The sequence below is a fragment of the Lissotriton helveticus genome, chromosome 12, assembly GCF_964261635.1.
Source record: "Lissotriton helveticus chromosome 12, aLisHel1.1, whole genome shotgun sequence".
NCBI classification, from domain to species: domain Eukaryota; kingdom Metazoa; phylum Chordata; class Amphibia; order Caudata; family Salamandridae; genus Lissotriton; species Lissotriton helveticus.
In genome coordinates this window covers 790,855,050-790,869,418 of record NC_136073.1, presented here as the reverse complement: position 1 = coordinate 790,869,418, position 14,369 = coordinate 790,855,050, and the positions used below count along the sequence as shown (strand labels likewise).

Below are 14,369 nucleotides of genomic sequence, written 5' to 3'. Positions count from 1 at the left end.
TATACACTGGTTAACCCCGCAGGGCCCAACTATAGATAAGTGGAGGACAGACCTTAAGGAATGGGCAATGGCGCAAGAGGACCACATGAGGAAAACTAGAAGGGACGAGGGGTTGCCGGAGGGGCTACAGGTATGGGGGATGATGATCCAAGAGGCAGTAGATCAAACCCCACCCAGACAGCAAGACCCACCTAAGGGGGAATAACAGGAATTGGAGAATATTCACAGTCAGGAAGTGCGAATCAGTGATAATCAACGGCACACCTAAAGTATACGGGAAGAGAAATTTGCATGGAGGAAGCATGTATGGGAGGGGGAGTTGGGAGTTTTGAAATTATGTCCTTTTTACTTTCATGTAAAGCAACTGGAAGAAGGACCTTAAACAAGTAGAAAAAAGTTAATTAAACAATAATAGAAGTTGTACAGTATTGTTTATTCAGTATATGCCTGTAAGTGAATGTTGCTTACTCATTGAAACAATAAAGAAAGGTTAAAAACCCAAATATCTTCAAGTTATTTTCAGAAACTAACAACACACGAGAGTCCACAATGGGACACCTCGTCAGTTATCAAAATATAATTAGGCACAAAATTGATATGGAAACAAATAGTTCAGTTTCTAAAACTAATCAGTCTCCATCACTAAGCATTCAGAACAAAATGACACCAAGCTCTTAACAAGCATTTGCAATGCAATAGGTTTCGCATTAGGAAAGTTTGAGATATTGGTATTGTAAATGACACATTTTTTATTTATGTGTTGGTTTTGAAAATAGCGAAATTAATAGCTTTGTCATTTACAATGCCAATAGTTTTAACTTTCGCAAACGTGACACCTATAGCATTTGTAATGCAAAATGTGTTGTATTTACGTGAATTAGATGTATTGCTATTACAAATAACAATGGCTTTTAATTTTTTTAAATAATTAATACTTAAATAAAAGTTACTGCAATATATAATGGCAATAGCTTAAACTTTTGTAAATAACTTTTGTGTAGATTATGTTCAGTGTATTTTATTGTGATGAAAATCCAAGAACAGAAGTGAAATATTAACATCTTTTTGTGACATTTGTAATAAGTCTGAACCCAGTTCTCACTTTTAGAGAGTAGATCAGCGTAACATTGATAAGACAACCCTCATACCTCCCATCCCTGGTTCTTGAAACCTGATACTCTCCTTGAAGCAGGCGGCTTCCAGGGCAGAAAGCCACACTCAGGAGACATCCAGTCCTCAGAGAAGTCCATTACCAAAATGGCATCCTTTCTTCAGTTCATTGTCGTCTAATGTGCTTACAGACTTCCACTTGCCGGTGACTCGCAGGGGGTTCAGATATAGGAGATTGTCGTGAACTGCTTTTAGGAAAAACAAGCAACATGGGTGCGGCGGATCAAAGCCTCTCTGCACAGAAGATGCTGGCGTGGTATGGATGTATGACGTTACAACGCATACTTTTACCACGCCTACCATTACCACGCAATTTTTACAACGCAGGATCCATTACAACGAAGTACCATTACCACGCATGTATTTACAACGCATATACCTTTACAACGCATACAATTACAACGTAAGTATTGGTAAGTATATAATATTTTTTTTAATGTCATTTAATTAAAATTAATATAATGTAATTTAATTTAATTTAATTTGATTAATTTAATTTAATTAATTTAATCAATTTAATTTAATGTAATTTAAATTTAATTATATTTAATTTTTACCCTGTACCCTTTTACCCAAAAACCCAAAACTGACCCTGAACCCTAAAAATACCCCTTTACCCAAAAACCCAAAACTGACCCTGAACCCTAAAAATACCCCTTTACCCAAAAACTGAAAACTGACCCTAAACCCTAAAAATACCCCTTTACCCAAAAACCCAAAACTGACCCTGAACCCTAAAAATACCCCTTTACCCAAAAACCCAAAACTGACCCTGAACCCTAAAAATACCCTTTTACCCAAAAACTGAAAACTGACCCTGAACCCTAAAAATACCCTTTTACCCAAAAACTGAAAACTGACCCTGAACCCTAAAAATACCCTTTTACCCAAAAACTGAAAACTGACCCTGAACCCTAAAAATACCCCTTTACCCAAAAACTGAAAACTGACCCTAAACCCTAAAAATACCCCTTAACCCAAAAACCCCAAACTGACCCTGAACCCTAAAAATACCCCTTTACCCAAAAACCCAAAACTGACCCTGAACCCTAAAAATACCCCTTTACCCAAAAACCCAAAACTGACCCTGAACCCTAAAAATACCCCTTTACCCAAAAACTGAAAACTGACCCTGAACCCTAAAAATACCCCTTTACCCAAAAACTGAAAACTGACCCTGAACCCTAAAAATACCCCTTTACCCAAAAACTGAAAACTGACCCTAAACCCTAAAAATACCCCTTTACCCAAAAACCCAAAACTGACCCTGAACCCTAAAAATACCCCTTTACCCAAAAACTGAAAACTGACCCTAAACCCTAAAAATACCCCTTTACCCAAAAACCCAAAACTGACCCTGAACCCTAAAAATACCCCTTTACCCAAAAACGCAAACTTATAATATTTTTAATAAAATGATATACTTACCAATACTTACGTTGTAATTGTATGCGTTGTAAAGGTACATGCGTTGTAAATACATGCGTGGTAATGGTATGCGTTGTAATGGATCCTACGTTGTAAAAAATGCGTGGTAATGGTAGGTCGTTGTAAAAGTTGCGTTGTAAAGGTTGTATACCGCGTGGTATATAAAAGGTTTACCCTGAGATGTTTGTTCTCCTGGCCCTGGCTTTGTTCGACGTGTGGGGGGCATGGAGGGGCAGAGCACTGATGTCTCTAACTGTCTTTTTCCTCTAACTTATCCTCTGTAATGTTATTGTTTATGGACCCCACAGGGTGAGGCAAGACCTTGATCTGTTTATAGGCCCCGGAGGGGGACAGGTGCCCATTGGAGACACCTCCCGCCCCTTAACCTTCCTTCCATGCGGACACTGAGCCTTGAAGGATAGACTCCCAAGCAGTGAGCACAACTGAGTGCACAGGCAATGAATGCCACGCACTCCCAGCCGAGGCGCCATGTTTCAACCGATGTTCCGGTCCTATTCCCACACCTCACCTCTGTGTGAACTTTACTTCTAGCTTCGAGTATTATAACTGTATTTTGACAGTGCTTACTGCCCCTGACGAGGCGCTGAAGTCCGTGTCCACTTCTGTGTAATCTGGCGCTTATGCAGAGCTCTCTAATGGTCACGGACCAAGTTGGCGCTAAATAAAAACGCGAAAATTAAAATATGAAATAAATAAATAAACTTTAACTCTAGCTGAGAGACCATGTGTAGCCTCCTGCCCGACCTCTAGCAACCACGTGTGACCACCAGTTCAAGCTCTACCTCCAGCTAAGAGACCCTACCTGCCTCCCCTCCCTTGTTCCAAATCCGCTTCAATGTGAGGCCCTGCCTCGCCCTGACCCCATTTCCAAATCTACTTGTACCTTTGAGGGCCTCCATCACCTCCCGTTTGAACTCTACCTAAGAGACCATAAACTCTACTTCTAGCTTCCAAAAGCTTTTTTTTAAGTCGTCGGTGGGCCCTGCACGCCTCATAGCCCTTTCCATCACTACTCCCAGCTGAGAGGCCCCTTCCCTCTTTGTTGCACCAGCATGAAGACAGTGACTGTCGCCGGCTTCGAGACTGTTCTTACGGAAGCCGTCAGAGGCCGTCGCCTCTCGGGGCACCTCCGGGGCTTTCAGAAGTGGAAAGTCTTCATTCCTCATCTTCCCGGGCCTGGCTTCACTCGGGCGCCACTGGAGGCTGGAGTCAGTGCCTGGCATATCTCGCATTTTTCAGGGAGAGGCCCTGGCGGAGAGGCACGTCCTCACCAGCAGCCCCCAGCAGAGAGGCCAAGAGAGTGATGGAGTACAGTCCCAACGCAGTCACTGGGGTGTAGTCTGGCAGAGTGCGGGTGCAGTCTACGTCATGAACTGCAGAGCCAGTAACTGACATGCAGCCTGCACCACACGTTGTAGGGTGCGCTCGCTGGGCTGTCGCCTCAAACAACGGAATACTAGAAAATACTAGAAATTATATTTTTTGTTACTCCTGATCCGCCCCCTCCTGACCTCCAGTCTAAGAGTCGCCTCCATCTCAGACATGCACTTACTTGTGTTGGGATGCGCTGTCATTTTAAACCTCAACGACAGACTAGACGAGGTGGGGGAGGAGGGATGCACTTGTACAAAACTTCACACTGCCCACGCATGCACGTTACAGGTTACTTTCGCATGCCCTGAGGCTCGCGCGTGCGTCCGGTGTGTAGGCAGCGCCTGTCACCTTCCGGGGCTACCGTGATGAAGAGGGCGCCCCGGCACCAAAGAGGAAGTGAAGTGCGGGAGCTGAAGTTCGGGAGAGCAGAAAATAGCAGTGCGGAGCTCCCATGTCTAAGGAGGAAGCCCCGCATTGTGCTGGCAGATATTCGTAGGAGCTGGAGTGCTCCAGTACCGCGCCGCAGCCAGCCGCCACATCGGGTGAGTTTGCACGTTTCCTCTTGGCGGGGGCGGGGCTTGGTCCTGCCGGGTAGCCGGTGTTAGAGACGCGTGTACGATGCGCCACTCCGGGTGAGTTTGCACGTTTCCTCTTGGGGGGGGGGGGGGGCTTGGTCGTGCCGGGGAGCCGGTCTTAGAGGCGCGTGTACGGTGCGCGGTGACGGGCCGTGGAGCCCATGGCAGAAGGGGGAAGGAAAGTGAAAGTTACTCCACGAGGCTTGCAAGGGAGACAGGAGATGGGCACAGCGCGTGAGTGTACGTTTACCGATCCAGTCCGACCTGCATCCTGCGCGTGCCCATCTCCTGTCGCCCTTGAAAGCATAGTCGACGACTATAGGTCTCGCAGGCCACAGCGCTTGGCGCTGCTTTGGCAGGTGCGAGACCTAAAAAAGCAGTGGGCCCTACCACACCGAACTACAAAAATATACATGCCCTGGTCCAGGAGCCCATTACTGTACAATCAAAGAGCTCCAAGCAATCAACACTGGACTTGGCTATCATTAATACTGCAAAAAATCTACTACTCCTACCAATGCAGGTCAGAATGGTTTCAACTACAACGACTACAACCCAAGCCAGAAAATGTCCATGAAATTGACTAACTAGAAATAAATATCTAGAGCACAGCAGAATGGGCCAAACCAAGACCACGAAGATGCTAGAACGTTCATCTTGACTGTTTATATTTACGCCTCCAAGAAACGAGGGAAAGGATACAGTTAGGAAAGAGATTATTTGGGGTGGGCGGTTGTCCACCTCAAGGAAGAATAAAACTAACTTGTCAGTGAGAAACGTACAGTCACTAAATTAACCTGAGATAAACCCCCTAGTAGCTGCGGTAGAGAGTAGGCAGGCGTAACGCAGGGCAAAGTGGAAAGTATGCATGACGTATTAAAACAGTAATAAAGTCAAAACACCAAGCATTAACAACCCCAAACCTAATCAGACAAAATAGAGTAAAAGTCCAATAAGCAAAACCATACCAAAATGACAAAAATTCTTTATGGGTACATGGAGATATGATTTTTTTACATTTTAATGAAAAATAGTGCCAAAAACCACTAAGCAACAATGATGGTCTATAACGGTAAAAGTTTGCCAAGAACTCCGTGGCAGCTATGCTCTTTTTCGGTCACACCAGTGGAGTGCGCTTTGCATATATTAACACTGGAGGTGACCACGATGCAAACAAGTCTGTTTTGAATCAATCGCTCATTAAAAACACGACGTGCACAGGCAACACGAGGCCAGTGAATGAGAACTCCACAAAATCATAAAGACAGAAGATGCTGTCAAACGCGCATGTGTCAGTATGATAATGTCAAGGACACTTTTCCCCACAATTGCCGCAACAAGATGCATGGTATAGTTCAAACGCAGCTGCTGAAATTAAGTTAAATGTGGATTCTTATTCACTATGACTTATGTTTGTCTCTATATTTTTGTATTCTATTCCTGTTGTTGTTTTTCTTCACCATGTAATAAGAGGAACACGATTGAGATGTTCCCATGAGCACAATGACGCACTTGCACCTTAATAGAGATATCATAGGAAGATAGGGTGTCTTTTCCCTGCTCCTATTTTTATTCACGATTTCACACCGCATGGTCCTGACGAAGCGCACAAGGATCCATTAGGGACCTATATCCTAGAGCGAAACATGTTGACAAACTTTCACACTCACAAACACACATGGGAACTGAGAGCAGCAGAGTAATACTCTGACCTCTACGATATTTGTTATGAGGTGCTCCACCTCTTCTGTATAATTCTTTTACTCTTACCTCCCGGACTAACGAATAAAAGTTGACCTCAGGGTACCGTTGGGGTAATTTTAATACACTTGCACTAACCCCTTTTAGGCCCACACACCCACATGCACAAGTGCGGCGTCTCCTAAAAAGATTTCCGACAAAGAGCTCTCTCACGGGGCCCGTGGAGGACAGCAGCGCCACCCCCACGAGGAGCAACTCCCGATGATGAAGCAGGACACTCGCAAGAGTGTGTGAGGGAACTATTTTCTAAAGGAGAAATTCCCCCCACCTGCAGCAATTGGGAACCACATATAGAGACCATTTTCCTTCTCTTTTTCTCTTCTACGTAACCAAGTTGGTTATGCTTCTTTGTTTAGGAACAGTTACCAACCAGTGATTACAAGTGAGTTCTTAGGAGCAACGGTACTGGACCTATCTTTTTTCTAAAGCGCTCCCCCCCCCCACCCCCACCCCCGCCCCCGCCCTTGTAGTGTTTTGTGTCTATCTTTTACTTACCTATCACTAAATGTAACTATGATTTTAACAACTGTATCTGTAAGTGATTCACTATTGATATATTGAGGAAAACAAAATTATATATATATATAATTTGCTTTTACGTGCAACGCCTGAAAGTCTGAATTTCTAAATTACTGCCTATACTTGCACAAATGGAACTTTATTCAATACAATCTTATATCTTGTTATTATTTTCCTTTATAAATGTATACCCTTTCTCATTAGGGCTTGATAACAATAATCAAGGATGGTCCTATTCAACCGATGGACATGTACCCCGAGGAAATATATTCAAATCATAGAAATAAATATGAATTACATTTATAAAATCATGATTGCCCATCCAGGGCTTAATAGAAAAATGTTGAGGAACATATACTTTATTTTTGCATGAATAAGCTAGTTTTAACAATGAATTGATTTATATCATTGCTATAATTGGGGATCCCAATGAAGAGACGGTTGGACTATTAACTGACATTTATGACGGTTGGACCTGCAGTTGAATATGAGGTTATATTGTGAAGAAACAATAAGCATTCAAAGATGGCCGACTCAAGAATATACCATTGTGAGTTCTGCCCTTTGTTGATTTCACTGACAATGAATAGCTTCCTTTTTCTGTTTCGTTTATTTTAAATGGCAAAAATTTAAATGGCATAATAAAATTGAGCCACACCAAGTTTGAGAAAGGCGTACATGCAGAAACGCGTCTGTCCTGTGTTTTTTAACATGTTGGCAATAAAAATCTAACAAGGATATTCCTGGTGTGCACCTCATTGTTTGTGGTCACTACGAGATCACTGTTGTGGAATATATATATATATATATATATATATATATATATATATATATATATATATTAATTGACATGCGTAGAATGCCTAAAAGTCTGAATTTCTCACTTACTATTCATACTTGCACATATGGAATTTATTCAATACAATCTTATATCTTTTTATTATTTTCCTTTATAAATGCATACCCTTTCTATAAAGTTCTGTATCTACATATTGTTTTAATTTACTCCTAAAAAAGAAGGAACGTCCAGCTCCCTTCAATGCACTACTCTATGTCTCATCCTATACCTCTCTCAATATAGCCTCTATCTCCACTCTCAAACTCATCCCAAACCTCATTTTACTACTATGATCTCCCAAAGATCCTTTCTTGACTCTTCCCTTCTGTATTCCTCCTTGACTCGCCCCAAACTTTATTTTACTATTATGATCTTTCTAATAACCCTTTCTAGATTCTTCTCTCCTCTATCCCTCATTTGACTCATCCCAAACCTCATCTAACTAATACGATCTCCCAAATAACACTATATAGACCATTGGTACTCACAAACATTTCCTTGGGGGTCACACAGTACTGTCAGTGGCATGCCTGAGGGCCGCACCTATGCTAGCAAGGCACGGGTCAGAGTGATGAAAGGAGGGCGCAGGGGGACATGAAGCAGGTGTATGCTGTGGACTTCTGTCTTGCAAAACGTGAAACCAAAAAACCTGGCATCAGTCCTGGCTTCTCCACTTGACCAAACTGTGTGATCCTATGCAATTTGTTAATTTCACTTTTTATATCCTTTTTCTTCATTACCACATATGAGAGCCCCTTGAAATACACGAGTTCGGGAGGTATGCTGTATAGAAACAGTCTCTTGTGTTTTATTCAAAGGATACACACAAGGTGCACCTGACTAATGGCTTGCCTCTTGGTTCACTAATGGTAATGTTTTCAGAATGGGGGTGGAATGAATGTCCCCAAGATCATGTTTAAAACTATCACTGCTAATGAAGGTCTCTCAATGCACTGATTTAATGTGATCTACTAAGGTAAAACGCTAATGCAGGTTAATATAACACTTTTTTTAAAGTTTGCAAAGAGTTTATCATGTTTTAACATGCTTAGTGCAAGATGTCTTTAAAACTAAAGGTATTCCTAACGTTAAGGTGCCTAGGACACCTTAGTTGCTTCTTCACCGTTGTAAATAATATATGCCCATTTCACAGCTTTCTGGATGATCCTGCTCTGTCAAGTGAACAGCAGCCCAGTGCTGCTGTTTACCAGAGGGTCAAAATTAAAGGTCAGGCGGAGTATCTCTGATCTAAACTCTTCCCTCATCTATCTTATTCAACCTAACAGACTCACATGTCCACCGTCTAAAAATAACATCTTATATTTTCCTATACTAATCCACCACTATTACTTTGGGTTCCGGAGTCTCCTGCTACCCACCGAAAAGCGCGTCAACGTCTCGTCAGGGTAGGCGCCATATAAATACATTTACAATATGCTGACTTTTTATACAGTATGATTTAAACCAACAACCAAATGTGACTTGATTTTAAAAATATGTGTTGTCTAAAAACATATACGTTTGTAGTTTGAGAAAAATCATAGTCACCTTTAGTCGAGGTGCAGGGAAGTCGGACCTTCTATCAGTTACCACCGCCCCCAGCACAACTACTTGTAGAGTGGCAGTTAACGACCCCCTCTATGCGAGAAGAGGAGGTCGTTCCAGCAAGTGTAGGTGGGTGAACACTGGCTTGTCCCACCCTCGGGTGGAGCAGTTACCCCTCACTTCGGAAGACACCCTTTGCACGTTCACACCTGTGAGACGATGCAGTCTGTGCGTGGGCTGTTGCTGCCTCTATTGTTGGTGTGTTTGGGGGTGGAACCCCTTACATGTGGCTCTGGTGTGGCCAGCAGTGTTCCTTCCAAAGGTGTATGTAGTTGGTTACAAGTTAACCGGTCCACACACCCTTTTGTAAGTGGGAAGGTCAGGTGTGAACGTTAAAAGCAGGAGCGTTGGGGTCACTCGCCATTAGTAGTGTTGCATGGGGGGTGTATAGCCTCTTACCTCCTACCCGGAAATCCGAAGAAGCCCCTAAACAGGTCATAGACACTCATGGTGAAAGCAGCGCCCCTCTGGAACTGAAAAGAGTATGGTTTCAGGCCACCGGGACACTGAAACCTCCAGTGCGTCAGCTGAGCCTGCCTGGACTGTCACGCTGCCGGAAGACAGGCAGAGTCGGACGAATGCTGTAAACTGCCACACTGCCGGAAAACGAGAGGTAACGACTGTCGTTAAATCTCACCCTTGCCCGACCTATGATGATGATTCGAGTGCAGCGCGAGCCGAGGCCAGCGGGTCGTGTCGACCTCACTATGTCGCCGTAAACGTACTGTTTGAGTTGGACGAGCTTAAAATACTTTATCTTCTGCTGTAAATTTAGCCTCTAAGAAATATGTTTCTTGTTGGCTTTTCAGTTACTTGCTTGTTCACTGATCCAGGTAGGTAGCCTGAAGCACCTAACCCGATTACACCCCTTAAGAAAATGCTATATTGAGTTGTACGTCACCGAGCCACAACAATACTGGGATATTGGGATGCGGATGAAGGCAGCACCGCCACCCTTCAAAAATATTTTAATACGTAGATGTCTGGAAGTTGGAAACTAAATGTATTTCCCATCGGGGTGGTGAGGAAGAGTTCCTGGTGGGTATCGCAGAGATGATGACACTGATTAACGAATCTCCCAGCACTGGCAGTTTTAACAAGCATTTGCAATGCAATAGGTCTCGCATTAATTACGTTTGAGCTATTGGCATTGCTAAATATTGCAACACCAATTGCAACAAAAGTCTATAAATTGTAGGCCAAAAAAATGTCTTTTTTTTTTTTTAGCAATGGTGGCATGCTGCGCTTTAGATGAATATGTTTAAAAGTAAAGTGCGCCATACTGTGATTGCTAAAATAGTTAATTGTGGATGCGTTAACTATTAATGTGAGCACTGATGGCTGGTGGTGTGTGTGCCTGTAGAAATTGTGCGCTGGTGGTGTGTGTGCCTGGTGGAAGTGTGGACTGCCGGCTGGTGGTGTGTGTGCCTGGTGAAAGCGTGCACTGACGGCTGGTGGTGTGTGCCTGGTGAAAGCATGCACTGATGGCTGGTGGTGTGTGTGTGCCTGGTGAAAGTGTGCACTGGCGGCTGGTGGTGTGTGTGTGTGTACCTGGTGAAAGCGTGCGCTGGTGGTGTGTGTGCTTGGTGCAAGCGTGCACTGATGTCTGGTGGTGTGTGCCTGGTGGAAGCGAGCACCAACGGCTGGTGGTGTTTGTGCCCGGTGAAAGCGTGCACTGACTGCTGGTGGTGTTTGTGCCCGTTGGAAGCGTGCACTGACGACTGATGGTGTCTGTGCCTGGTGAAAGTGTACACTGACAGTGTGGTTGTATGTGTGGTTGTAGTTGTGTGTGTGGTTGTATGTGTGGTTGTGTGTCTGGTTGTGGTTGTGTGTGCGCTTGGGTGTGGTTGAGTGTGTGTGGTTGGTTATGTGGTTGTGTGTCTGATTGTGGTTGTGTGTGGTTTTTTGGGTGTGGTTGTGTGCGTCATGTGTGGTTGTGTATGTGTGTGGTTGGTTGTTTGTGTGTGGTTGTGTTTGTGGTTGTGTGTGTGAGATTGGGTGTGTGTGTTTGGTTCTGTGTCATGTGTGGTGTGTGTGTGTGGTTGTGTGTGAGGTTGGGTGTGGGTGAGGTTGGGTGTGAGTGTGGTTGTGTGTGTGTGGTTGGATGTGTGTGTGTGTGGTTATGTGTGTGCTTGCTTGTGGTTGTGTGTGTGAGGCAGCCAGCCACCCTGCACCAGCTGCTGAAGGCAGCTAGTCACTCTGCTTCACTGCACTGCCACACTGAGATGCTATTTGATGAAAGCAGCCAGTCACCCTGCCTGGTTGCACTGGCACAATGAGATGCCAGCTGGTGAAGGTGGCCAGTCACCTTGCTTCTCTGCACTAGAATGATGTAGGTTCACACATGTTATCACTTTATTCCTCCCTGGTGTCCCCTCAAGTCTTTCTTCCATCCCCATCCTCACCATGAGAGACTGAAAGACTGAGATGAAATGAGTGACTTGTTGAGAAAAGGACAGCCTCTGCTGAAAGAAGGGACAGAATGATGAGGGGAGAGATAGCCAGTGTAGTACAGGAGGGCAGTACCACTAGACGACAGTGGCAGGAGGGGCCCACTAAGAAGCCAAGAGCTTCTGGTGAAAGGAGGAACGTAGTGACTCGGAGAGGGAGAGACAGCCCATGGGAGGGCAATTAGGAGAGACTGAAGGGGTGAAGTGAATGGAGGAGACCGGTAAGAAGCAGAGATTCTAGTGACGGAAGGGGGAGGGTGACTAGGAGAGGGCAGAGGCAGCCTAGAGTGGTGGTGGGGAGTGCCACAAGGATAGACTGAAAGGCTGAGATGAAATAAGTGACCGGGTTAGAAAGAGAGAGCCTCTGGTGAAAGGAGGGGCAGGGTTGCAAGGAGAAGGGAGCGACAGCTGCGAATAACCGGTGGGCAGCATCCCCAAAGGCCACGCCCCAACTTCCGAGCCACAGATCATAGATCTATTGCATTGACATTGTGAACCCCCCCACTTTAGCAACTAGAGCGTTGTGGGGCTCTATATGTACCTCTTCTGTCTGCAACTTGGCAGATAAACGGGCAACATTAACGCAATAAATAAGAATAATGTGGAAATACTTTGTGTTTAGTGTGACAACTACAGATGTGAAGTGCAGGACAGTGAGGGCCTACAAGCCTGGCTCTACATAAGAAACATAATCAGGAAATCAAAACTTGGGCGTTGGTGTTACATGCTGGAACAATGCTTAATAATATCAATGGAGAGTACACTTAATGAGCAACTGTGTAATATGGTCCAGTATTGCCATTTAAGAGTTCTGCTGTCACCATAACCCAGAGAAGGCAATACAAGGCCATATTACACGAACTAGAATGTCAGTGGTACGGACGGGTCATTACATTATTTCTTTATTGAAGGATGCACTGCTTATCACGCACCAGATAAGGGGTGATTTATAAAGAGACAAGAACCACAGAAGCACTGCATTCAGTAGCACTTTGGCTCGAAGAAAAACTTTCAGCTCCCGCCCTTGTTTTTTGCAAATTAAGTACTGTAACAAGGGCCTTTCTGTTACTCTGATTTGGCAAAACACGCCTGTCACCAGTACAGCCCATGGGTCCAAAATATTGAACAAGGACTCACAGGAAATAATGAATGAATGGATGGATGTTGGAATATCTAGGAAGACTCTTGGGTGGGGTTCTAGTGGAAGCTGAGCCAGTGTGCAGAAAGTCACAGAAAAGGCACACCGAAGTACCTGGGAGCATGCCTGCACATGCGCAGAGCACTTCGTATTGAGACAATCGTAGAGCCCGGCCAGTGACCATGTGGCAAGGCACAGAATGGGCACACTGGAGTACCTGGGAGCAAGCCTGCGCATGCGCAGAGATCCTCAGAGTGAGGCACTCCTGGAGGCCGGGCCAGTGGCCATGTGGCAAGGCACAGAACGGCCACAGAGAAGTACCTGGGAGCGAGCCCGCACTTGCGCGTTGAGGCCCTCCTTCCTGAACTTATTTACTGATAACTTCTTCGGCACCACAGCCCGCCACGATGAAGATTCTCAGTGCATCAGCAAGAGTTTTTAAAAATGGCTATAGCTCCACACGTAATCCATCAAAGCAATCAGGAGCGGTTGTCCAGAGGTGGCCCTGGGGTACGTAAGAACCTCCATAAATACTGTGAGCACTGAAAGGCAAACATCACGCAGCACAACGTCACAACGAATGGCGGGAAGAATGCACCACATGGCTTGCAAGACACTGCATCTTGTGCGGTCGTACATCAGTGAGGGAGGTGACCGGGTGGTTTATCAGTGATTGCTCCGCGCACTTTTCTAGTAAGGAGCCCACACAGCAGTTCAACCCAAACAAGCTGCCCGTGAAGTTAGCCTTAATCTATCATGAAAAGCAGTGATGGGCCCCCTCACGGAAGTGACCTATGCGGCCTGCTCCATACAACCTCTCTGACTTGCGGCCCAGCACCAGGTGGGATGCCACGGGAGCAGAGTGTCATGGCTGATCAGCAGCAGACGACCATTGGCGCTGGAGCAAGCCCCAACAGAGTGGGAAGGGGCAGATGGGCTCGATTCAAGTTGCAGTGGGACTGCTCTGCGGCTCGAATGCTATAGAATGTTCACTGGCAGCCTGGAAGCTCGCGGGCATCCTGCGGAACCTCTACTTTGGCAGGCCACGGTCCATCAACCTTATTTATTGATCTTAAGAGTGAGTTGCATGATGTGAAATAAAAACAAGCGACACATGTATTATGGGTATACTGCATTCAGGGAGGTACAGCTGGAGATGTCAAATCTTTCGAAAAAACATTGGATGGTAAGGGAACCAAATATAGATTCATACGCTGAGATTGTACGATTGTGCTGAAAGTGAAGAGAGAGCAGTGTTTTAGCTAGTAAATTATGCAACTGCAGTTGGAAGATTTTAACATTGATGTCGCTGACTGAATAGGAGGAAAGATGGAACATCAAACTCTCTCCAGGCAGTTGTTGCCGAGGCTTTCTATCACTGAAAAATGCAGCCACTAAGGTGGCAATTAGTATTAAAAAAAAACAAGTGCTGGCAGGAGGGACGGTAAAGCCACTATTAATATTGCAGATTATAAACACCTCTACTGTGA

General features: G+C 44.9%; 1 protein-coding gene across 1 annotated transcript in view; it reads right to left on the bottom strand.

The window, feature by feature from the left end:
- The window catches only part of HAX1 (HCLS1 associated protein X-1), a 56,935-nt gene extending 47,046 nt beyond the window's left edge, over positions 1–9,889 (bottom strand). The window contains exon 1 of the mRNA XM_078671143.1: positions 9,691–9,889. Within this exon, the coding sequence (XP_078527269.1) occupies positions 9,691–9,740 (50 nt within the window). The 5' untranslated portion in view covers positions 9,741–9,889. The remainder of the gene's footprint in view (positions 1–9,690) is intronic.
- Positions 9,890–14,369: the final 4,480 nt, after the last annotated feature.